This window comes from Oncorhynchus gorbuscha, linkage group LG16, assembly GCF_021184085.1.
Source record: "Oncorhynchus gorbuscha isolate QuinsamMale2020 ecotype Even-year linkage group LG16, OgorEven_v1.0, whole genome shotgun sequence".
Classification (NCBI taxonomy): domain Eukaryota; kingdom Metazoa; phylum Chordata; class Actinopteri; order Salmoniformes; family Salmonidae; genus Oncorhynchus; species Oncorhynchus gorbuscha.
The window spans coordinates 24905090-24932117 of record NC_060188.1 but is presented as its reverse complement, the minus strand read 5'-3'; the positions used below and the strand labels follow the sequence as shown (position 1 = coordinate 24932117).

Here is a 27028-nt window from a genome sequence, read left to right as displayed (position 1 = left end):
CTTAATAGCATGATTATTAGCAATAATAAAGGCATATTAACATTTAATAAAGAGCAAGTAACACAAGAAACAGGCTCTTAATAAATGTCTCAATGTGGGACTGGTAAGGGGATTGTACCTCAGTATGTGTTCCCTATTTTATCTGTCTATAAATGACCTCATTGGACAGAAAGGGGCACAACTCTGTTCATATATGCCATAGAGCCAACATTCTAGTCAAAATAATGTAAACAACTACATTTCTATACAGTATATACAGTATATCCATAAATATATATATATGAATTTCGGCTGGATAAGGATATATTATGAATTACAAAGGGTCACACCTCCCCACACCCTTGAGCAAAAACATATCATGTTTGCCTGAAACTGAGGATGTAGTTTGATGACATAATACATTGATTGATATATGTCCTATAACCAACATTCAAGTCTGATTTTAACAATTGATGTAAACAATTAGTTTCAGGCGATCATGATTATGGTTTTGCTCATGGGTGTGGGGAGGTGCGCCCACCTTTTGCGATTCACATTATATCATGCCATACAGTCAACATCCATATATGGTAGTATATATTGGAAATGAGTTGCTCATATATTTTTTTTCTACATCAAATGACTTGAATGTTGGCTGTATGGCATAGATGAGGTGAGGTGTGCCCCTTTCTGTCCAATGAGGTCATTTATGGAGAAACAAATTCTGCAAGTAAATATATGGTCACACTTATAATAGGGAACACATACTGAGGTACAATTCCCTTATCAGTCCCACATTGAGACCGTTTATTAAGAGTCTGTTTCTTGTGTAACTTGTTCTTTATTAAATATGAATATGCCTTTAGTATTGCTAATAATGGTGTTATTAAGGATTGGCCAGTAATACATGACTTTGAATAATAAATCGCAAAATTAAGGTCCAATATGACATAATAAAGGCCTTATAAGATCTTATAAGATCATTATATATATACTTATAAACTACAAATAAGTGGCTAATATTAAAATAAAGTACCGCAGATATATATTGATTCAATGTCTAGACTATTCTGAAAAAGTAGATGCTACAAAGTAAATGAATGCAATGCATATATGTGTATTTTAACACTCAACATGGCCTGAACTTTCTTCCAGTCGCCCTCTTTTTGTGTGAATTGAATTATATGATAATTACGGGAAAAAGCACTTTTTTTTTCTCCTCCAAATTTTCAAACAGGTTTCATTAATCAAGACAGACACTAATATAACATGCCAGATTCGGATCCAGATGGTTCATGTTCGTTCAATTTGCAGTGTATAGATTGCCATGCTAAACACACTGCATGGGTCACACCTGGATACACAGCAATAGGCTAAACAGACTTGTGTTGATGTGCACCAGAGCTTAAGAAACCCCCAGAGACATGAAGAAGGAACCACTGAGATGCATGTTGATAAGTTGGGAAATGACACGCAGATAACAGCATCATTCACTCAGTATTGTATCTCCAACAGCCCTCTAGGCGGAAATACAAAGACATTTTCTAAATGTTGCTTTGGATAATACTGTACACACATAATAGTGTTGGATCTGTGACATCCACTTGTACTGATTATATCTTCACTAATGCAGCAGAGCTTTGATGAAACGCTGTATCGCTTCCCATTGGCTGTAGTGACTATAACATTGTGGCAATAACAAGGAAAGCCAAAGTGCCTAAAGGTTGGGCCTAAAGTCATGTATATATACAAACAACAACTTACAGACACACACAAACAACACCTACATCTCATCTGCCCAGACCCACGAGCTCACACCCCCTTTCCTAGTGCCTGAATTATTGTTTGCCTTAAATTGTACCAATTTGTTTTTTTTTTACCTTTATTTAACTAGGCATGTCAGTTAAGAACAAATATTTATTTTCAATGACAGCCTCGGAACAGTTCAGGGGCAGAACGACAGATTTTTAGCTTATCAGCTCGGGGATTCAGTCTTGCAACCTTTCAGTTACTAGTCCAATGCTCTAACCACTAGGCCACCTCTCACCCATTCTATTTCCATATTTCAATAATAAATCATACGTTGTGTCCATTATGTCAATGGACAGATTGATATCCAGGTTTTTTGTATCTGTTTTTTCAAGATGTGTGATGAGAAGAGAACCGTCCAGCCCATTGGGTATCTCAATACTTCTGACAGCCAACTTTTTATCTCGCCCATAACTTTAGGACTTTATAGCATTCCCAGAGAGCATGGATTATTGAGTCATTGTTAGTTTTACACTTAAGACATGATTCTGCCATTGTGCTGTAAAAAAATAATAATACATTCTATACATTAGTTTATACTGGATTAAACATACATTTTCGTTAACTGGAATTTACTTAGTTATGCTCCAACATTCCCTCCATCTTGTGTCAACATTAGTTCTGTCACGCCTTGGTCATTGTATTTTGTGTTTTTGTTATATGTTTGGGTAGGCCAGGGTGTGACATGGGTTTATATGTTGTTTTCGTATTGGGGTTTGTATTATTTGGGATCGAGGCTGATTAGGGGTGTTGTTAAGCTTGGCTGCCTGAGGCGATTCTCAATCAGAGTCAGGTGCTTATCGTTGTCTCTGATTGGGAACCGTATTTAGGGAGCCATAGTTTCGCTTTGTATTTCGTGGGTGATTGTTCCTGTCTCTGTGTTATAGGCTGTAATTAGTTTCACGTTCCGTTCTGTTGTTTTTGTATTTTGTATCAGTTATTTCATGTACCGCGTTTTCTTTCATTAAAGTCATGAGTAACCAACACGCTGCATTTCTGTCCGACTATCTTCTTTCAACAGACGAACGCCGTTACAAGTTCTTTTTAAGTCATGGTTCCAACTGTTTATATTTTCTTCTAAGAGATTGTCAGTTGGATATGCTCTCTGCAAGGTTTTGTATATCTTATCTATCATATGAACATCCTTTTCTGACTCAAATAAGCAATGCGGACTCGAGTCACATGACTCGAGTCATAAATATGATGACTTGCAACTCGACTTTGACTTTAACACCAATGACTCATGACTTAACTTGGACTGGAGCCTTTTGACTCAAACTGATTTGATACCCTCCCTGAGCCCAATATTAAAAATGATGCTATTAAAAAAAGAATCAACTCTTCATTAACGAATTACAGTTTGAATCAGACAACAGCCAATCAAATTGTGCCAGCTGGGAAAAAGTTGTGCGTGGTAGTGCAGAGGATCGTCGGCGGGTGAATTCAGGTGGAGCCCTTGGAAAGATGATACCCAAAATTATTATTTTTGGTAATAAAGACGATGTTGTATCAACAAAAAAATGAATTGCAACTTGCAAAACATGCAGGAAGAAAATTACAGACGGAGGCGCAACAATTTCCAACTTTTTCATCATTTGAAGCTGCACAAAGAACAGTAAGTCGTGGCTAATATAGCCGACAACTATATATTTTATTACTTTACTGGTGTATCATGTAGGCCAACGTAACATTAAATCAATGAGCCACCACACAGTCAGTCAGTGTGGGAACGTGATCATTGCACCCAAGATTGAGCCTAAATCCCGCCTGATGTTACTGCTGTTCCTAAAACCATTGACATACGTTAGCCTACTGTAACCACACACAGAGAGGGTGGGTCTGTGAGTGTGTGTTAAGGTTGGGCGATTGTGTACAAGCCTACATTGCCCGATTGCGCCCCATAGCAATCCTTGATAGGTGTATGCCGCAAGAAAAAGCCTTGGGTATTGAGTTAATACAACACCCAATCTGGAAGGCTAAACCCCCCTCAGACTAAGATGTAAAACTTTCCTTTTTAAGTCTTTTTCTTCCCCCATGTAAAGTCTATAATGACTAAGTATACTATTTACAGAATGTCTTCAGTGGGGTAATTGGTATTACCGAACATAAATACAAGAACTAGAATCCATGTCATTTATAAGAGATCATACAAAATGTTTTCTCAGGACTCCTTGTTGAAGATGTGTAATGAGGAAATTATACCAGATGCAACACTGGAAGTATTTGTTAAAGTATTCATGCCAATTGCTGATAAGCACCTGTTAAGAAATGAACTGTGATAACTGTCAGAGCCCTCTGGCTTAACGAGGAATTTAAAAACTGTACGGTTCAAATAAATTATGCAAAAGTGGTGTCAAACAAGTCAGGCTGCTCAGCTGATTGGTTGACATACTGTACATTGAGACGTTTGGTGACTAAACGTAACAAAAAGAAGACGAAATTATATTACCAAACCAAGATAAATTACATAAAAGACAATGGAAAAAGACTCTGGAGTACCTTAAATGATATCATGGGCAAGAACTATTGTTATCCATCAGTAACCACCAGGTATAGACAACCTTGATGGGACACAATGGTAGCAGAATGTATTGACACCCCCATTTGCTTTATCTTGAAGAAAAGCCTAAAGGAGTGTGTCTCCACAGGCGTGGAACGAAGCTAAAGTAATTCCACTGCCTAAATCAGTAAAGCACCCTTTGCTGGCTCTAACAGACACCCAGTTTGCAGTTTGCTGCCTGTTCTTAGTAAACTGATGGGGAATATTGTGTTTGACCAAATGCAATGCAATTCAACTAGTACTGTACTGACTCAGATGACAGATGATTGGTTAAAATAAATGGATAATAAAATGATAGTTGGAGCTTTATTGTTAGATTTCAGTGCAGTCTGATGTAATTGATCATAAATTGTTATTGAAGAAACTCATTTGCTATGGCTTTATATCACTTGCCATCACATGGTTGGAGAGTTATTTAGCCAATTGAACCCAGAGAGTGTTCTTCAATGGAAGCTTCTCTAACATCAGATACAGTTGAAGTCGGAGGTTTATATACACCTTAGCCAAATACATTTCAACTCAGTTTTCACAATTCCTGACATTTAATCCCAGTAAAAATTCCCTGTCTGAGGTCAGTTAGGATCACCACTATATAGTAAGAATGTGAAATGTCAGAATAATAATAGAGAGAATGATTTATTTCAGCCTTTTTTTCTATCATCACATTCCCAGTGGGTCACAAGTTTACATACACCCAATTAGTATTTGGTAGCATTGCCTTTAAATTGTTTAATGGGGATAGGGCTGTCTACTGCCCCCGCTGGAGTAATTGCGTGCCCATAGTAAACATAATTTTTTTTGTCAAAAGTTGCTAATATATGCAAATAAAAAATATTATTGAATAGAAAACACTCTAAAGTTTCTAAAACCGTTAAAATTATGTCTGTATGTAAAAGCAGAACTCTCAGGGCAGTCATTCTCCCAAACTCTCTTGTCATCAGAAAAGTTGGCCCAACTTTGACGTCATCGCCCCCACCCTACCCAAGCACTTACAGGTCTGGGAACAGTCTCTCTGTCTTCAGCGCGATCTCAGCTTTCAATGGGGCTTCTCATTGTGAGAATCGTGTTTGACGGGCCGAAACCTTTCGGTCACGCGAAAAAACAGGTCACTTTTATGTGCGCTCTGCTCCGGTCCTGTCTTTTTTCCAAGATCGATTATACAATGCATGCGTTTCTGTTCGTCCTCACGATTGCTGTACACCTTTATAACATGTTAAAGCTTGATTATGAAGTTAGTTTGACAAGTTTAATCGACATATAATATGTAAGTTCGATGTTTTGGTGCGCATCCACTTGACTTTTGGCTACATCTCAACCGAAATGTGTAGTGTTTGAGAACCGAAAGACACAGACTGCAAAACTAAACACTGTTTTTGGTAAGTATAATTCCTTCCAGGTCTTCTGATGGAAGAACAGCAAAGGTAAGGGAATATTTATGTGGTAAATTTGGGTTTATGTGGACTCCAAGATAGAGGAGCCATAATGCTACTTTTTGAGCGCCGACTCATAGTATAGCCTAGTGAACGAAACCTGTAACGTTAAAAATAAATGTAACACAGCGATTGCATTCAGAAGAAGTGTATCTAACTATATATATGTAGAACATGCATATTTAGTCAAAGTTTATGATGTGTATTCCTTGTTAGCTGACGTTATCTGCCGGAGCTATCGTCATTTTTCAGGACATTTGAGTAGCATTTTTTGAACGATGCATCATTGTAAATAGAGATTTATGGATATATATAGCATATTATTGAAAAAAACATAAATGTACTGTGTAACATGTTATATTACTGTCATCTGATGAAGATTTCAAAAGGTTAGTGCATTATTTTTCTTTTAATCCTGCGTTTGTTGATTGCATATTTTTTTCAACTTGGCTATGCAAATTAGCTGTGTCTTCGGTGGTGGTTTGACATAAATATGTGCTATGTTTTTGCCGTAAAACATTTTAGAAATCTGACTTGCTGGGTAGATAAACAAGGTGTTTATCTTTCATTTGAGTCATTGGACTTGTTAATGTGTGGAGGTTAAATATTTTTAGGAATATTTTTGCGTTCCATGCGCCACCTTCCAGCCAAACGTGGGGGGGGGGTGTTCCAAAATTGGAACCCTAGTCCCCTTCTGGTTAACTTGGGTCGAATGTTTCGGGTAGCCTTCCACAAGCTTGTTTATACTTGCGTACTATGTACAGATGAACGTGGTACCTTCAGGCGTTTCGAAATTGCTCCAAAAGGATGAACCAGACTTGTGGATATCTCCAATTAATTGGTCTGAGTTCTTTTGATTTTCCCATGATGTCAATTGAAGATGCAGTGAGTTTGAAGGTAGGCCTTGAAATACATCCACAGGTACACCTCCAATTGACTCAAATGATGTGAATTAGCCTATCAGACTCTTCTAAAGCCATGACATAATTTTCTGGAATTTTCCAAGCTGTTTAAAGGCACAGTCAACTTAGTGTATGGAAACTTCTGACCCACTGGAATTGTGATACAGTGAATTATAAGTGAAATAATCTGTCTGTAAACAATTGCTGGAAAAATGACTTGTGTAATGCACAAAGTAGATGTCCTAACCGACTTGCCAAAACTATAGTTTGTTAACAAGAAATTTGTGGAGTGGTTGAAAAATGAGTTTTAATGACTCCAACCTAATTGTATGTAAACTTTCGACTTCAACTGTATATACAGCGTGGTGTCCTTCAGGAAGTTATCTTGGGCCGTTACTCTTCTCAATGTTTTCAAATGATATGCCACTGGTCTTACACAAAGCTGGAATGACTATGTCTGCGGACCATTCCACTCTAAACATATCATCAACCAAGGCCAGTGAGCTCACTGAAATTCTAAATAAGGAGTAACAATATCAGAATGGGTGATTAGCAACAAACTGGTCTTTAAATACATCTAAAACTAAAAGTATTGTATTTGGTTCAAAACATTCTCTAAAACCTCAACTGGAGTTGTGTGTAAAGGTAGTGACCATTGAGCAAGTTGAGGAAGCTATACTCCTAGATATAACATTAGATGGTCAATTATCATGGTCACGTCATATTGACAAGTTATTGTGAAGATTGGGAGGGGTATGTCTGTTCTTAACAAAAATCAACTGTACTAGTTGTTCGGGCTCTGGGCTTGTCTTATCTTGATTACTGTCTGGTAATATGGTCAAATGCAGCAAAGAAAGACCTAGTAAAGCTGCAGCACAAAACAGAGCAGCGCGCCTTGCCATTAAAAGATATGTTTCATTTTTTTGCAACCAAATCAAACATTTTGATGTAAATGGCATGTTATAGAAGGGTCCAGACACCTTTCGTGTGATTTCACATGTTTTTGAGAAACTTACCCCAAACACTAAATCACTTCCTCGTCCTTGTTGTGTAGTATAGGGGCACCGAAAATACATTCCAAAAACACCCAAATATGTCCTTTTACAAACGGCAACACTCCGTATAGTGATATAGGTTGTTAGATGTGGTACACATGAGATTGTGTCTTTCCATACTTTATCTGTAACATTATACAAAAAAAACATGTGAAATCAAAAATAATCTGTTCCCCTCTATCACATGTCATTTTACATCAAAAATAGAGATTTGGTTTAAAAAAAATAAAACTTCTCCATTAATTACACATACAGAACTAACATCAATAACATGTCATTCCAGTCTTTCCTGGTTGAGGGTTGACGAGAGATTCACTGCTTCTCTTCTAGTTTTTATGAGAAATATTATTGTGATGAAAATTCCTGATTGTCTGCATAATCAAATAACATTCAGCCACCCATATGTAGCCCAAAAGACATAACATCAGGGGTCTCTTCACAGTCCCCAAGTCCAAAATGAATTCACGGCAACGCACAGTATTATACAGCACCATGATCACATGGAACTCCCTTCCATCTCCAATTACTCAAGCAAACAACAAAATGACCTTGAAAAAAACTACATCTCATTGAATGTTGGGAACTGTTGTTTTTGTTGTGGTATTGTTTGTGTATCTTTGTGTTAAAAATGTGTGTGACTGTCCTATTCTATCAGTATATCAGTGTTTTGTTATTTGTCATGTTCTGTGTTTTTTGTGGATCCCCCAGAAGAACAGCTGTTGTCTCTGCAAAATCGAATGGGGATCCAGATAAACAAGTAAATAAACCTAGTCTGTGAAGATGATCTCAGTACTTCACAGCACCGTGTGTCTACTTGGATACATCCATTCAAAGGAGCCAGTGACGGACTGTGCCAAGATTTCCCCTCGTTTCTATACTACAGGCCAGAATCTTTCACGTGTGTTTTTGCTTTCTAAGCAAAACAGTATTCCTGATGTTAACCTCCAAGAGCAAAACTGTATCTCTCCAATAATAATCAAGACACATATTGATGTTAAATTGTCAATAAAGGGATGGGCGGTGTACTTCTGGAGGTCACCTTGGACGGCTCGAAACAGAGCAGAGGAGTTGTAGAGGGCAGTACACAGTGAGGGAGGGCAGGTGTGTGTTTTTGCATGTGCGCCCGTGTGGCGGGAAGCAGGGAGCAGTAATTGTTGGGGAAGAGCCATATGCGCTGCTCGGAGGACGCTGGAGCTTATTAAAGAAGGAGACAGAGTGATTATTCACACAGGGCCCTCCTGAGAGAGTGACGCTCACGTCATTGCTTTTAATTAACTCCGAAACGGTTCTGCGGATTAATAACAATATTAAGACGAGAACCGAGGAGGAGCACAAACACATCCTGGATCTGGTTCAAGGTTCTAAACTGACTAAACTCTCTTTTCTCCGCCTCCTTATTTTTCTTTATTTCTCTCCATTTGTAGTAGCGTGGCAATGGATTTGTCTTTATTGTCATTGCCCCGTCTCCCAGGGTGTCTCCAACTCAGGGAATCGAGACTCTGACACATCCGTCTGAGAAGATTGGGATTGGTTGGAGATAGTTGTCAAGCGAGTAAAAGAACGTCAGGAAAAAGAAGCCAAGGAGAGAGGAGAGGAGTGGAGAGGGAACTTGGAGAGCAGATGAAGTGCACCGGGCTGAAAATAGAATCCTATTTGCCTGCTTACCAAGAGGAGCTAACTCTTTGGTGTAGCTTGAAATGTGTCAAGGTGCTGGGGACCATGTTGACACTCTCCTAATGCAACCCACAGAACCAAAAGAGGGAGAGGGAAGAAGGAGAGGGAGATAAAAACAGCATGGCTCCGGGGTGGAGATGATACAGGGTGCAGAACAACTGCTCGGGCCTGAGAACCTGCAGTTTCATGATGCACCAAGGCCAAAGGATGATAAAATACTGGCATTGTCTGCTATTCCCATTCCTCCCCAGCCTCCTAGTCCCTACACAGCTTCTCTCGGCCTTAAATGAGCAAATGACTGCTCCGGCCCAGACAGCCCTGCTCTAGGACCATCAGCCTTCCTATGGCCACTTCATCAATGACACAGCACGAGTTACCCCACATTTATAACCATTCACAGTAATGTACACAGACAGACACACTGGGGTCTCACCTCCACACCAGACCCACAGACTCACACAAACCTTTCTAGAAAGATGTTCTGGTCATAGTGAGTGTAAGCTACAGAGAGAGAGAGAGAGAGAGAGAGAGAGAGAGAGAGAGAGAGAGAGAGAGAGAGAGAGAGAGAGAGAGAGAGAGAGAGAGAGAGAGAAGAGAGAGAGAGAGAGAGAGAGAGAGAGAGAGAGAGAGAGAGAGAGAGAGAGAGAGAGAGAGAGAGAGAGAGAGAGAGAGAGAGAGAGAGAGAGAGAGAGACATGTTTCATTAGCCAGGCAGTTACCACTTTATAAACATTGCCCCAGTCTCTGGAGATGTGCGTTGCCTGCCTCTGGAGATGTGTCTAACTTAAGTGCCTCCCCTCCCTCCCCTTAGGAACACAATGAAGCGGGAACAGAAGGTGCATTATAGGAACATATGTTCGCCTTCGCCTATTATGTACCAACACTTTTACACCCCCCCCCGTAAACATTATGGTGGACTGAGACAGTATATATAGAGGAGAGGCCCTTCATGGAGACGCCACCTCCCCTCTCCTTGGGTTTGCTGGGTGAGAAGTTTGTCAGCTTGGATCAGTCAAAGGAGTTAGGGAACCATAGTGAGACTTGCAAAATGACTGCAAAGAGCTGGGTCAGTAGCAAGCAAACTGATACTTTTTCTGGTCTATTTGATTTCTTGCCCTCCATGCTTATCATGTCGACACTCTCTAACATGGCAGAAATGGATTTCACTTAATTCATCACTTTTTAGTCCAGTCCAGTGATCTTATCACGTTCTCATTCAAATGAATATATCACCAGCACACCAAAACACAGTTTTGAATGAAAATAGAAAGCAGCCTAGTCTATAAAAAGTATTGCACAAAATGTACAGTACATCAGATAGATTGTTCCTGACATTTTACCCGAACCTTTATGTTGAACCCCTCACATGCATTATCCTCCTACAATGTTACATTAGTATTCCATGGCTGAAGCCTCCAGGTGCCTCAGGGGTGATATGTCAAAAGCTGCCGTGGACAATAGGCCTTCCCCACGAGGACACACTCTCAGTATCTGTCCAACAGACACAAGATCAAAAACATCAAACTGAACCGCCAACAGATATGCCCAGAAATGGTATTTATCTTTCTGAAAAATTGCCCATCTCCAGAAGGGCCCGTTGCTCTGGTAACAGTGCCTTCATATCACAATGTTAGTGGATGATGGAGAGCTCTGACCTCACTGGTTTCAGAGACCAGAACCAGCACTCTTTACAATTCCATACTCAGTGTACAAAACATAATGGACACCTTGAGAATATAGAATAATTTGCCCTCAGAACAGTCTCAACTTGTTGGGCCATTGACTCTACAAGGTGTCGATAGCCTTCTACAGGGATGCCGGTCCATGTTGACTCCAAGGTTTCCCACAGTTGTGTCAATGTGGCTGGATGTCCTTTGGGTGGAAGACAATTCCTGATACACATGGGAAACTGTTGAGCGTGAACATCTAGCAGTGTTGCAGCTCTTGACACAAACCAGTGCGACTGGCACCTACTACCATGCCCTGTTCAAAAGCACTTCAATAACGGCACTTTAATCATGTTTACATATCTTGCATTACTCATCTCATATGTATTTGTGTGCATTAGGTAGTTGTTGTGGAATTCTTAGATTACATTTTAGATATTGCTGCGCTGTCGGAACTACAAGCACAAGCATTTCACTACACTCGCAATAACATCTGCTAACCATGTGTATGTGACCAATAAAATTGGATTTGATTTAATACTTTACCTTGCCAATTCACCCTCTGAGCGACACACACACACAAGCCATGTCTCAATTGTCTCAAGGCTTTAAAATCCTTCTTTAACCCGTCTCCTCCACTTCATCTACACTGGTTGAAGTGGATTTAACAAGTGACATCAATAAGAGACCATATCTTTCATCTGGATTCACCTGGTCAGTCTTTGTTGTGGAAAGAGCAGTTGTCCTTAATGATTTGTACACTCAGTGTACCTGTATCCTTCCATTTCAGTCATATTTTCTCTTTAATTGTAAAAGTAAGAAATGGCCAATTCAAGTGGTTTGACAATAGAATTAACCAATTAAAACAACCCTTCTGTGACCATGGGATGGATATTTCTCTATGGCAACATATGAAGAACATTGCACAAAAGAAATAAAGACTTTATTAACATATCTGTTTCCTATCCTATATTTGACAACAACAGGTTTTTACATTAGATGAATAACCTGGAGGCTGTAAGATAAGCTGCCAGACATACCGATAGGCCTACATAGATTTCAATTGTGTTTTATAGTTGCTAGAAATCTATATGTCTTTATGAAAGAAAGTGTTCCTCGCTCTTTTTTGAAAAGAATAAGGGCGTTCTCTCTCTGACCTATACTGACAACAGATGACGCTTTGGAGATCCCCATCTAAATGTAAAATATAGCTGCAATCAAGTCCACATTAGTCTTGAGTCGGAGGCGGGAGTTGCCTGCTCATGAATCAGATTGCAACCGACTGTAAATTGTGAAATAATCGATTATATTATGTGTACAAGTGTTAGGCAAAACACCCGTTAAAGCATCAAATATAGCAGGGAAGCATGTGCTCAACAGAAATGGCATGATGTTGTGTGGCTCTTCAACCCCAAAACCCTAACCTCTGCGTTAGCAGTAGGCCTATAAGGTAACCTTACAGATGAAGTCCACTTTAAACATTTTGACACTGGCCGACTAGGACAAGTTGTATACAGTCATTATGAGAAATACATTTACAGTGGCCTGTGTGAACTACATATTAAGCTTTTATTCTGTTATAAACTATCATGTAAACCACTTAAGTGCTGTAATATCGGGGTTAATACGTAAAACAGATGTACTTTACGTTTATAATCAAATGTTCTGCAGAAACACTGGGAGAAAAAGTTTAGACCCACAAAAAAAAAAAAAAAACGTAGCCTAATTAGCATTAAACAAAGTAAGTCTAATAAACAACAACAAAGTAACTAACAAAGTAAGTCTAATTGAAAAAGCAATATGTTGGAGACCTTGCTGTTGGGGTATTGAAAAATATTGCATGGGGCTTAATGAAAGATAATTGTGAGGATTTTAATTAGACACTATAGGCTAATGGAGCTGTAATATTTCATGTAAAAGGGTGATGTGACCTTTACCCTATAAGCAAGTGGTCATTAACAGATAATATGAGGATGTTCAATCACAAAATATTTGATGAGCGCTAAAGCTGTTGTATAATTTATGATTGCCTCGATGCGTATTGCAAATGACTTGATATTTCTCTTATACTCTCCTGCGCTTTGGATGTTTCCGCCTTTGCTGGACGAGAAAGTGTCTCGAGTCTCACACACTCGAGTACCTGAGAGCACCCCCAGGGCGTAATACATCCATTTCCAGACCCGTCAAGTGATGCGTAAAAATATTTAAAAAAACAGAGAATACATCATGCAAATTATATTTATTTCAAGCGAATGTCACGCAAATATTCCCTTGTTTTATCAACCATATACACCCGACATAATAAGCAACACTTACATTTTCCAGTCTGTTCACACTGTTACGGATAAGTAGGCTTGCTGTCATCCTCTTGTTTTACGCACGAGACGTTTGGATAATTGCGGTCTTGTTGAGTCTCTCCAGGAGTACAACGTTAGATTACATGTGATTAAATAAGTGAACTCGACAGTTAAATGTAGCACAATGTAATTTGTGTCTGAACGCATCACTTGCTGACTTGCTGCAGTTCACAGATGTATCGAGCACAGAGAAGCAGACCGTTCTTGGTTCACAATTAAACTTTTCGCAATAATAATAATGATAGGAACTGTCTGGGAATTTTTTTAATTCTTAAAATATCTCTCGCCTGACTAAAAGCTGCATCTGCTATAGTGGGCACTCCTGTGACTCCACTTAATTTCATGTGTTTTCCCTGTCTAATAAATTTAGTCTTCACAAGCAGAAATGCGAAAGTAAGACGATCCGAAATTACAGGTTAATATCTTATTTCTGAAAAGATAAATGGTTTGTTACAACTGCGTCTATAGCGCCAGTCCAAACTGACAAATAGATGCTTCCATAAATCAGGCACATACACCTTTCTCAGCGTCTTTTATATTCCAAGTTAAATAAACAATTACACCAGTATTATATGGCAAACTTCTCAAAATTGAAACAAGTAGGAAAGTGACATGGACTTCGGGGGTAAGTGTCTGTCCTTTGATTTGAGGGATGAGGGCAATGTCAGTGTGTATTTGTGCAATGAGGGGACACGCGCCAGATTACACATCATTCTCTCTGGGCGCGTTTGGTGCCACAGCTGTGTGACCGTCATCTGCTCGCTCAGGGCTTTTTTGGGAGCGCACGACAGATGCTTTCGCTACCCACCAGCCTTCCGTTTCCTCGGAAATAGAGCCTCTGTATTATAACGCGGTTTCAGGGCAATTTGATTGTGAAGCGCCGATTAAATCTCCACCAACAAAGTTACCACAGTGACATCAGGTGACACCCAGCGATAGAAAGAGAGAGGGGGAGGGAGATAGAGCAAAATAGAATATCAAGGGATAATGTGAAATATCTGTAATTTAGAAGGGACCTGAGTCTGTAGCAGAGAAACCATTGGAGTGCTAATTAAAAAGAGCAGTAAGCAATGAGTGGTAGAACGTATAAGATCCCTCTATGCTGAGTGGCTGAGCAGTATAAAACAGACATAAACTTGGAGAAGTGAATTGACTCACCTGTTCGTTTTTGCAGAGGTCTGCCCACATACTGGTCCCATCCCCTCCTCTCATCAGCACATGGTAGATGAAGAAGTAGGTGCCAGGAATGCTGCAGATGAACTTGCCCGAGATGCCGTCGTAGTTGTTTCCCAAGTTGGTGACCACGTCGTCAAACTTAAGGATCTCATAGCCTTCATGGGGGTTCTTAAGCCCTGCGTAAAAGGCCACCCGGGGCACTGTGCTGTAGGTGGCTGTGCTGATAGCTCCATTCCCCCCCAACCCCAAAATCCCAGTCCTCCCTCCAGACCCTCGGTCTCCAGGGGGTCCCACTGGCCCCGGTGGCCCTGGCTCTCCAGGCGGTCCAGGGAGTCCAGGTTTACCTGGCCTGCCTTGCTTTCCCTGGGGGCCCTGCACCAGTGTGGAGGGCATGTTGCTGTTGTCGCTGAGGGCCTCGGCTTCTCCCTGGATGCCACTGGAGCTGGTGCTGCTGGCCGTGGTGCCCTTGTTCAGGTAGGGGTCACACACCATGCGGCAGGTACCCAACATTTCAAAGTGGCTGGTGTCGGTGCCCACGGAGCTGACCAGGACGGGGATGAGGACCACCAGCACCAGGACCAGCATGACCCCGACGGCAGCCGCCACCAGGGTCTTCCTCCCGATGCTGAGTCGGGGAAGGGGCTGTGCTGCCAGCGTGGCTCTCCCTGGGGCGGAAATGGTGACTTCTGGGTGTGGCGAGCCTGGCACCGAGGAAAGGGACACGGGGATCCCAAGAAGAGTAGGAGGAGGAGCGGCGAGTGTGTGACTGTAAGAGAGAGACCCACATACACTCACTGATACGCCTCACTGCTTTCACTCACACGGAGGTAGTTCCCGTACACTCTCGCTCACCAGCGTGCACACTGACGCACATAGGGAGCACACACATACACGAGCCGACATACAGAATTTAGTTCCAAACTCTCGGCATGAAAAAGGAGAAAGAAAGAGGATGCAAAGGAAGGGACACTCAGGAGGAGGAGTGTTAGAGAGAAACAAGAGGAATGGTAAGAGGACGAAACAGAGAGAGTGAGTGTGAGAAAGAGAGACGGAGAGAGTAGTCATAGAGTCCGTGTGCGTGCGTGTGGTGTGTTTGTGGTGACGGATTCTCAGACGTGGCTTTTTATATGGTAGTGGCAGTGGAGCCCCCCCCCCCACTCCTCCTCCCCTCCTCCTCTGGTTGGCGTGGTTACGAGTAGGGGGAGGAGGGAGCCCCACACGGTCCCCTCTCCCTCTCTGTCTCACTCAGAATGGCTCTCATCACATCACATTACTTTCTACCACACTACACTCCCTCTGAGCCAGTGAGAAGCCAACACACACTCCCTCCCTCTCCCTTTCAGCTCTCTTACCCTGACTCCTCACTCCTTCCTTCCACTTTTGATTCTCTCTCTCTCACTCTCTCACTCTCTCACTCTCTCACTTTCCTCTCCCTCTCACTTTCCTCTCTCTCATCACTTCTTCCTTCAACTTTTGATACTGTTTTCTCTCTCTCTCTCTCTCTCTCTCTCTCTCTCTCTCTCTCTCTCTCTCTCTCTCTCTCTCTCTCTCTCTCTCTCTCTCTCATCAGCCTCCAGCCTCTAAAAATAAAGATGGAGCACAGGGAAAGGGTGCTGCACTTTCCTGGAGGTGCCAGAAATATATATGGTTTCTACACTTTCTATCTGTCGTATCCACACACACACACACACACACACACACACACACACACACACACACACACACACACACACACACACACACACACACACACACACACACACACACACACACACACACACACACACACACACACACACACACACACACACACACACACACACACACACACAGAAACCAAACTTAATTATTACCCAGTTTTTTACACATAATGCTCAAATTCACGAACAGCTTTTTACACCCTGGAGTAGATTGATTCAAAAACATCAGAATATGTCAGTTTAGGCATTGGATGCGTCTCCAACCGCCACATTGTTGCACTTCCGCATCTGCGATGAAAGGTGACTGTCACGCTTGGTCATTGTATTTTGTGTTTTTGTTATATGTTTGGGTAGGCCAGGGTGTGACATGGGTTTATATGTTGTGTTTCGTATTGGGGTTTGTATTATTTGGGATCGCGGCTGATTAGGGGTGTGGTATAGGCTTGGCTGCCTGAGGCGATTCTCAATTAGAGTCAGGTGCTTATCGTTGTCTCTGATTGGGAACCGTATTTAGGTAGCCTGAGTTCGCTTTGTATTTCGTGGGTGTTTGTACCTGTCTCTGTGTTGTAGTCACCAGATAGGCTGTAATTAGTTTCACGTTACGGTCTGTTGTTTTTGTATTTAGTATTCAGTTATTTCATGTACCGCGATTCTTTCATTAAAGTCATGAGTAACCTACACGCTGCATTTCAGTCCGACTCTCTTCAACAGACGAACGCCGTTATAGTGACAGAGTTAGAGCGGTGTTTGCCAGACCATGAAACATCCCAAAAATCAGTTTTCTCAATAGAACCTCCGTAGCGTTCAAACGGTTTGACCTACAATACTATTATGAACAACCTATGGAGAAAGGAGAGACTCTCGCGAACAAGTGTCACGGGACTCGTCTGAAAGTAACCAGTACTGGATAAAAAAAACTAATGGAAGTATGAAGGTAGTTTTTTGCCTACCCAAAAAAATGGGGTAGGTACAAATATAGGCACAAAGATCTCCTAGATTTAGGACAGACACTTCAAAACTTTGTGTCTTATGATTAAAATTTTGACTGTACTTTTTGCCATTTATGAATGTGTTATTCAATGCATTTCTATGGGATTTAGTAGTAAAGACCAAAATAAATATTTGATCAATTACTTTTGTTTTATAATGTACCTAAAGGGGTCCTACAATTCTAAATCAAATAGATAACTGATCCATAGTATGACTGTCAGCTTTGCACCCCTCCCCCTCCCCCAGCATCTTAGACTCTAAAGAATTCAAATGTGTATGGTGTTTATTAAGAAGGCTAATGATAAATACCAACACATGAGCCAACAGTACATACTGTACCAGGAACACTAATCATACATGTACTGTTGGATGGGTTGGGGGTGGCACCATCACTTTCTGGTCTTTCCTGGCAGACAGCCTCCTCCTGGGGGAGATTTTATTCAGGACAAATGACAGAGTTAAAGGACAATGGGGAGGTGCCATCCATGGTTAATGTGCCATTGACATTGACTCCATTTCACTGTTATTGTATTCCACTTTTTGCCCTCAGTGTCAATAACCGCACTTCTGCACCTCAATGCGCTGACACCGTTTCTTATTGGTATCTTTTTTTAGCTATTGATTTCATGGTTTTATTCAATTAAGGGCCCCGTTTGATGGGGGAAATATCTCTGAGCCACAGTGATGTCATATTTTTGACATTTTCATCTTTCACAGTGATGAATGATACATATGGAGGGAAATGACAACATTAGCGAATAGTCAGCATACACAGCTCTCCTATGGACTGTTTTTGCAGAGGATGTCAATTCAATTGTGTCTGCATTTATTTAGCATAGCACACGGTTGAATGAGTCTGCATCTTATACAAATCTACTAGGCTTTTACCAGGGATGTGCATGTTATTCAGCTTTTATTGTTGTTGTTGTTGTTGTTGTGCCGTTGCTGGCGTGTAGGGATGAGGGCCAGGCCAGCATGGTGAAACATGATGTAAAACCTCCCCCAGATGGAGGGCTTTGGCGTTGTTTGCACTAGGTTTAGACAGGACTCTCATGGAAGATTGAAATGGTTTAATGCACACCAGGACGCCTGAACATTTGTCACCACTGGGCTTGACGGGTCACCAATTAGAGCATTCCACTTCTGTCCCTTTATCATCATTAAACAGCAATTGCAGTGTTATGGCGTAACCGGTTGGCTCTCAAATTCATCTTACAGGGTGAGTCCATCCACAGACTCAACACACAACCCAGATCACTCACAAAAGACCAGGTGTGTGTCTGACTCGGGCGGGTGTATATTTGACCACTATGTGTTAAGTCTTAGAATTGTCATGGAGTTTGTCCGTATGAAGCAAACAATACCTAAATTGCTTTCTGGGTTTGCTTAGTCGGATTGTTTGTCTTAGGCACCTGCCGGCAGTACCTGCCAGTGAGTCTGTCGTTAGTGCACCAAATCTCTACGTCCTTTAACCACTGTGAGATCAGTTCACAGCACAGAGGACAAACACAGAGGTGGAGATGCGAGAGAGATGAGAGAGAGAGGAAGACAGGCCGGAGAGAGGGAGATTTAAAGAACAGGGGAGAAGTAGTTGGAAGCTGTGGGAGTTGAGGGATCTCAGTTAAGTAGTTGGCTTTGATTGGTTGGTTGGTTAGTTGTCTGGTTGGGAAGTAAGTAGGGCGGAGGGAGTAGGGCTGTTGTGGTGAGTGAAAAAAACAGAATAAAAATGATGATTGAGCTGTTATACAATACATAGTTTACCCATATTACGCATGGCAGAATTGATTTGGTGTGATTTAAGATGTATTTGGTACATAATTGGTCTAGCCTACCGTATACTCACTTGATGAGAGAACATCTATGCAGCCTGAGGCAAGGAACAGCTTTTTTGCTACTTTTTACTATATAGGACCTGTTTCAAATGATCACTTTTACTCTCATACTGTATGTGTACTCGCCCCGAAAGTTCTATTTTATTCAGCTAAGTTCAATTATATTCCTCTTACTATAACATCACATAATAAAAAATAATTGCACGGGACTTACAAGCATATATCGTCAACTAAATAAACAAGCCTACAGTACATCCTATAGCATGGAGCTTAGCCAGATAACATACAGTAGGTCAACTCATATTCTGTTCTTCTGAAATACATTTTCTTCAACTCATGTTTCTTTAGACCTGACTAAAATGAATAATGGATTATTTTGATGGTGTAAATTAAATGGATTCATTCCTTCAGTGGAGGCCTGGAGATGCCTGGAGATACTGGAGATGCCTGGAGATACTGGAGATGCCTGGAGATGCCTGGAGATACTGGAGATGCCTGGAGATGCCTGGAGAGGCCTGGAGATGCCCGGAGATGCCCGGAGATACCTGGAGAGGCCTGGAGTTGCCTGGAGATGCCTGGAGATGCCTGGAGATGCCTGGAGATGCTAGACATGTTTATGTTAATTACCCTTCAATTACTGTGAGACCGGCATGTAACAGCGTTCGTCAGTTGAAGGAGAAGCGGACCAAAATGCAGCGTGGTGGTTACTCATGTTCTTTAATAAAGGTGAACGAGACATTAAATAACTTAATAATAAAAACAACAAACGAAACGCGAAACCTATTACAGCCTATCTGGTGAAACTACACAGAGACAGGAACAATCACCCACGAAATACACAGTGAAACCCAGGCTACCTAAATATGGTTCCCAATCAGAGACAACGAGAATCACCTGACTCTGATTGAGAACCGCCTCAGGCAGCCAAGCCTATGCTAGACACACCCCTAATCAGCCACAATCCCAATGCCTACAAAAAAAACAATACGACAACACAATAAACCCATGTCACACTCTGGCCTGAACAAATAATTAAAGAAAACACAGAATACTAAGACCAAGGCGTGACATGGCAGCCTTTTGCGTGACAATAACCGTCTGACAAAACTTTATGGCCAATGAAAATCGGTGGGGATTGATTTGTCATTGAACGGAAGGAAATGTCTCGTATTGAAGTGACAGAACATTAAGGGTTACGCAGTAATTACAACTCTCTAGGACTTTGGAACAAACACTTGAAAGGTTACACCTCCTTCTATCCCTTGTAATACAATGAGGATAATTCACTTCGCTCCGTGTCCAAGTCGTCATTCCCCTTAAACATAGATGTCAATCTCAATGTGACTTCCCAGGTTAAAAAATGATCAATTACAATACAATTGAAAAAAACTGACAATCCTCAAAGGGACATTGTTTCAGCAATCAGACCTGGTTGGTTTAGAAAAGATAATTAGGAAAAACATTGCGGGAGGCTCACAGCTTAGTACAGCCTTGCCACAATCCTATGGAGCTGTTCTGTGAAAGGGGGTGCTGAAATCCCCCCACTGCTCTGCAATTAGCACCATGTGAGGGAGAAATTAAACCTGATATTTAACTGATGGTAGTTATAAACAAGGTTACTTAGTGAGTTAGAGGGTGATTAGTGGTTTCTTATGTTGATCAGGAGTCAATTGTCAAAATAGCGGACAAAAACAAATATCAATGTTGAAATAGACAGTGGACGTTTTCAGGGAGAGTTTGAAACATGCTTCTCGGGTTGTTTCTGTGAAAGGGGGTTTGGGGGGGGTGCAGAAAGCTTTTAAAATTGAATGAGTGAAATGCTGGTCATGGCCTTAGCCCTGTGGCCTGCATTTCCTCAGAGATGTTTTAACTCGTGGCTGGCTGGGGTCAGGAGAGGAGGCCGTCTCCTCTGAGGCATCAGACACAACCAACTAAACAGCTCAATGCACTACAGCTTTGTAGTTTTTTCACCTCAAGAAAAACAAAGAGAGAGAGAGAGAGAGAGAGAGAGAGAGAGAGAGAGAGAGAGAGAGAGAGAGAGAGAGAGAGAGAGAGAGAGAGAGAGAGAGAGAGAGAGAGAGAGAGAGAGAGAGAGAGAGAGAGAGAGAGAGAACTTCAGAGCTCCACAGGGAGGACAGACTGAACATACCGGAGTAAGAAAATAAATAAATAAAAAAGGAGTAAGACAGAGAAGATGTTAAGGGTCGGATTCTTTTCAGAGAAAACTGGACCAGGTTGAAGAAAGAGTAAAACAATCAACTAAAAATAAACAGTGCATATCCACAGTCCTCCTGTCTATCCAGTTGGGTTTGGCTCTCTGATTGACTCCCCTGTGCTGTGTGGGTCCTTGCTGGGCTTTATCAATGGGCTCCTTTCATACACAGCTGAAACAAGTCACCGCTGTCTGTGCATTGGTCACTTGGCTCCCACTGAGAGGACTCACAACACAGAGGAGAGAGAGACAAAGTCAAAGTGCAGCGAGCTGGCGGGGTAGGAGGGGAGGGGTGGGAGGGAGGGAGGGAGGAAGGAAGGAGGAAGAGATGGGGTGCATTTAAGGGAGCTGGGTGGATGGGGTATGATAGGGTAGGAATGTCGGAAAACGGTTGGCACAGAGATGACATGGAAAGTTGTAAAGGAAGTGCATTCATGTGTGTTAATGTGTGTTTGAACTAAGCCTGCTCTGCCTCACTGCTTTTACTTGCTGATGAGGCACTTTAACACACTGCACATCCAGGTGAATGAAGAAACAGAGCGAGGAGCATGACTTCAGTGAAAACAACAAACACTAACACTGCACCCTCAGGGTGTGTGTTCTACTAGAGCAGCCATGACTCAGTAAACAACTGCATGGTTTACTAATGTGACAGCATTGATGACGGCCAGAGCTTTCCCAAGATGTTGCACAATGATTTAAGTCAATAAGTCGTCATTTCAGTCAAACAGTTATATATTTGGGCTTGACGTGGCAAATCCGAATTGCCCACTTCGTGCAAATCAGTGTGAACGCGGTATCTTTTCCTATGATATGATGTGTAAATGATTTTCAGCCCAGGTATCATTTCAGGGTTGATTTGTTTTATGTTACTGCCCACCAGCATGGCGTTGTTTATTAGAAACAGCTGCAAAGTTATTCCTCTTTGCGAATGAGCCACACAGTCTTTTATCCACTCGACCTCCAGGAACCATTTAGCAAATGATAGAAAAGGATCATAATCCATTGGCTAGTTGATACATTTTCACTTACTGTTTAGCTAGTCTGTATTAAAACAATATATATTTAACCCTTTTGTAAATGGTATGATTGGTTGATATGATAGCATTTTGCAACCACCTCCCCCCATTGCCCTAAGATGAACGTTTTTGACCACAAAAAATGTTGCATCTCTACATGCACCACTGCTTTGATTAGTGTAACGTTAACTAGAAACCACAAGTGTCTCTCCAGATCCTGAAAAGGCACCCGCAAAAGAAAATTCAAGTAACTTATAGAGTTACATTTCATTTGCGACGTGCATGATCATGAGCAAGGCCATTGCAGTCTATCGTTTCACTTCCTCTGTGAGAACCATGAGCACGGGCTGACTTGGCTTTGCTGAACCGCAGCCGCAGCCTCTGCCAGCAGCTTACCCACCACAGGCTGCACCTTGTCCATTATAATGTCGAAACATGCACACCATCGATCTTTCAATAGTTATCCGTATTACCGGTGCTTCGTCTTATTCTTTCTAACTATTTCTGCAGCGGAAGTTGCCAAGACTTTGGAGATATCAATAGATGGTGAAGTCAGTAGTTTCCATCTGTGACAAAGTTTTCCCTAAATCAATGCTTGATGACAAATTCAGTTCCAGAATCAACCATCGAGCCAGCTGGCTAATCCTTTTAATATGGTGTTGTAAAAAAAGAAGCAATAACAGATACCATTAGCGAGCTAGATAAGATTAGCCAGATGTCGGTGCCCTACTTGTTGATGTTTTTCAACTCAACGTGGAAACTCCCACACCCATTTTGTGAATATGTATAGGTAGCCTTTGTCATTCTTCCGAGGTGGAACCTAAAGTGCAACTTCCTCTGGGGGGGGGGGGGGGGGGGTCCTTTAAGTTGGACGTGTTGAATGTCTGTGAATAGAATCATTATGCGCAATGAGGTCTTTAGAGAAACGTGCTCTTCGGAACAGACGAGCAATGACTAGTCCAGGTGTTTAGTCGAGGTAAACAACCAAAGATCAGTACATCTGTGGATTTGTTTTTTCTGTCAATGGTTATTTCTCAGGAGAGCGAAAGAGGAACTACAGTGCACAATAAAAACCAGCCAAAATACAAAATACTAGACAACTGCCCGGTGCTTTAGTTTAATAAAGTGTACAGTTTCTTTAAATACACACTGCATTCACTAAAGCTAACTGTCAACTGAGAGATTATGTACCTGCTCATAAAAACCCTCATTGCAGCCTGCGCTGTAAGGCAGTAATAAGAAAAACAATAATTTGTCATTCTTCATTCCCTAAATCCCGTTCCCCATGGTCATGGCTCAGTGTGTGTTGGTTTATTGTCTAGTCCATTTTCCCTGACAGAGACATACAGAGACCCAGGGTAGACAGGCCTTATGATGTAACTATTTTTCATGCAGTGTGCTGACACTCACGGGGCTGTGACATGCTGTTGCGTGAAGAAGAGTGTGAGATCATGAAGAGGCCTTGCCGTCTGTCCCAGGGGTTCTGCTCTGTGTGACACACTGTGACTTACTCCACTGTACATGTGGCGAATCACATGGCACGTAGGGCTACACAGATTTGATCATGATTGAGTTATCATAATTAATCAATTATATTATTCCATCTATCTCTGTTTTCGTCTTATATATCATTTCTCGATGAAGGCTTCTCTGTCTAAAAATAGGGAGATTCACTGGTAGTCCTCCCACTCCGCCAGACACTACTGAATATCATCCAAGAACAGACGTTTTCCGGCACAGCATAGTCCTCTATAGTGACGCATATTTGATTAAAAACATTGCTGCTTTTAAACAATTGCTAGAGCTATTGCTCCAGGTCAATGGCAATATGTATTGAAATAAAACTAAGCTAAGGGAGTAATAACACTCATAAGTGAAAACATCTCACAACTGTATGTGCTGCAATTTAAAGCCTTTTTGGCTTTTTAGTATTTGCATTTCGCTCCTCAGTCGTTCCTAGGGCTTGACTGGCTACCCAAAACCCTCGCTCCGGCCAAACGCTACACCACGCCCACGGACACTGATTTCTTCTCCGCAATCAGTCTGGATTTGAGTAGCTCCACAACGATTTCGAGAATGGATATTAATTCTAGACCGTCTGATTGGTACCAGAAACCGATGGGTTGGGCAAAACACACATGGTTATAGCGGTAAATTCGATTCAGTCTTACAAATTCTATCTCTACCCTACCCCCTACACACACACACACACACACACACACACACACACACACACACACACACACACACACACACACACACACACACACACACACACACACACACACACACACACACACACACACACACACACACACACACACACACACACACACACACACACACTGTCCCCAAGCCATAGGTTCTCTCCCTGGCTGGACTGCTTGGTGTGTCACTCACATTGTTGTCATTGGTCACGCCCAGAGGTTGCTGCCATCGAGGATGCCTCTGTTGACAGTCTCCAAACAGTGAAAGGTTGCATAGAATGAGACAATGCAATAATATATAGGATAAGTTAGTGATTGGAAAGGATTAGGGTCAAACACAGATTTAACCACAAAGACCAAAATAAAAAAGGTCAAAATAAAAAAGCAGACATTGAATATCCCTTTGAGCATGGTGAAGTTATTAATTTATTTGTTTTTATTTTACTAGGCAATTCTTATTTATTTTCAATGACAGCCTAGGAACAGTGGGTTAACTGCCTGTTCAGGGTCAGAATGACAGATTTTGTACCTTGTCAGCTCAGGGATTTGAACTTGCAACCTTTCAGTTACTAGTCCAATGCTCTAACCACTAGGCTACCCTACACTTTGGATGGAGTATCAATACACCCAGTCACTACAGAGATACAGGCGACCTTCCTAACTCAGTTGCTGGAGAGGAGGGAAACCCCACAGTTATAGAGTTTAATGGCTGTGATAAGAGAAAACTGAGGATGGATCAAAAACATCGTAGTTACTCCACAATACTAACCTAAATAACAGAGGGAAAATAATATTCCAAAACATGCATCCTGTTTGCAATAAGGCACTAAATTAAAACTGCAAAAAATGTCCTGAATAGAAGGTGTTATGTTTGGGGCAAATCCAACAGAACACTTCACTGAGTACCACTTCATATGTTCATGCATGGTGGTGACTGCATCATGTTATGAGTATGCTTGTCATTGGCAAGGACTAGGGAGTCTTTTAGGATAAAAAAATTAATGGAATAGAGTTAAGAACAGGAAAAATCCTAGAGGAAAGCCTGCTTCAGTCTACTTTCCAACAGACACTGGGAGATGAATTCACCTTTCAGCAGGACAATAACCTAAAGACACAAGGCCAAATATACACCGGAGAGTTGTTTACCAAGACAACATTGATTGTTCTTGAGTTGCCTAGTTACAGTTTTGACTTAAATCGGCTTGACAATCTATGGCAAGACTTGAAAATGGCTGTTTAGCAATGATCAACAACCAACTTAACAGAGCTTGAAGAATTTAAAAAAATAATAATGTCCAAATATTGTACAATCCAGGTGTGCAACGCACTTGGAGACTTACCCAGAAAGACTCACAGCTGTAAAAGCTGCCAGAAATGGGTTTCTAACATGCATTGGATCAGGAGTGTGAATACGTATGTAAATTAGATATTTCTGTGTTTAATTGTCAATACATTTGAAATAAATGTCATTTTTAATTGCTGAAGGCACTGTACGCTGTAACGGTTTTCGTGGTGTGGTGAAGGAGAGTCGGACCAAAACGCAGCGTGTAGATTACGATTCATGTTTAATGAAAAAAACACACTAAACACAAACACTACAAAACAATAAACGTAACGAAAACCGAAACAGCCTAAACTGGTGCAAACTAACACTAGACAGTTACAAGGACACTAAGGACAATCACCCACGACAAACTCAAAGAATATGGCTGCCTAAATATGGTTCCCAATCAGAGACAACGATAAACACCTGCCTCTGATTGAGAACCACTCCAGACAGCCATAGACTTTACTAGATAACCCACTAAGCTACAATCCCAATACCACCACCAAAACCCCAAGACAAACACACCACAATACAAAAACCCTATGCCACACCCTGGCCTGACCCAATACATGAAGATAAATACAAAATACTTCGACCAGGGCGTGACATACGCACTAAAAAGCCAATGTACCAACATTTTATTTTAGTATCATTTGTTTTTAGAATGGGCGACACACCAACATTTTAAATGTACTTAATGTTATTGACAAAAAGTGAATCCTCCATTTATCCTGAGAGACAATGACCGAAAATATGGCTTTGTTTTCTTTATTTACCTACCCCACAGCCAGCATTAGCATTGCTGCTAGTGAAACAATGGGAGTGGTAGGGCCAATGGCAGGATGCTTCAAAATGCATGCCAACATCTCCAGTCACTTCAAACCAAATGTTTGGTTTTTATGAGTTTTTTATGAGCTTTTATGAGCTGTTTTGACTGCAACTAAGCATATGTAAGGTCATTTTTATTTTGTACATGGTCATGCCTTGTTATAACCAGTTATAACCATAGTTGAGTACATACGGTGCTTATTTCTGTATGTGATCTGTCTATCTGGTCAAAATCACTTCAACAGATATGTATAACTTAATATTATATCTCCAGAGAAACCTGGAGTCAAATAAATGTATTTCTT

General features: G+C 41.4%; 1 protein-coding gene across 1 annotated transcript in view; it reads right to left on the bottom strand.

The window, feature by feature from the left end:
- Positions 1-15694, bottom strand: part of LOC124000283 (C1q-related factor-like) — a 30552-nt gene extending 14858 nt beyond the window's left edge. The window contains exon 1 of the mRNA XM_046306546.1: positions 14591-15694. Coding sequence (XP_046162502.1) covers positions 14591-15193 — 603 coding nt within the window. The 5' untranslated portion in view covers positions 15194-15694. The remainder of the gene's footprint in view (positions 1-14590) is intronic.
- Positions 15695-27028: the final 11334 nt, after the last annotated feature.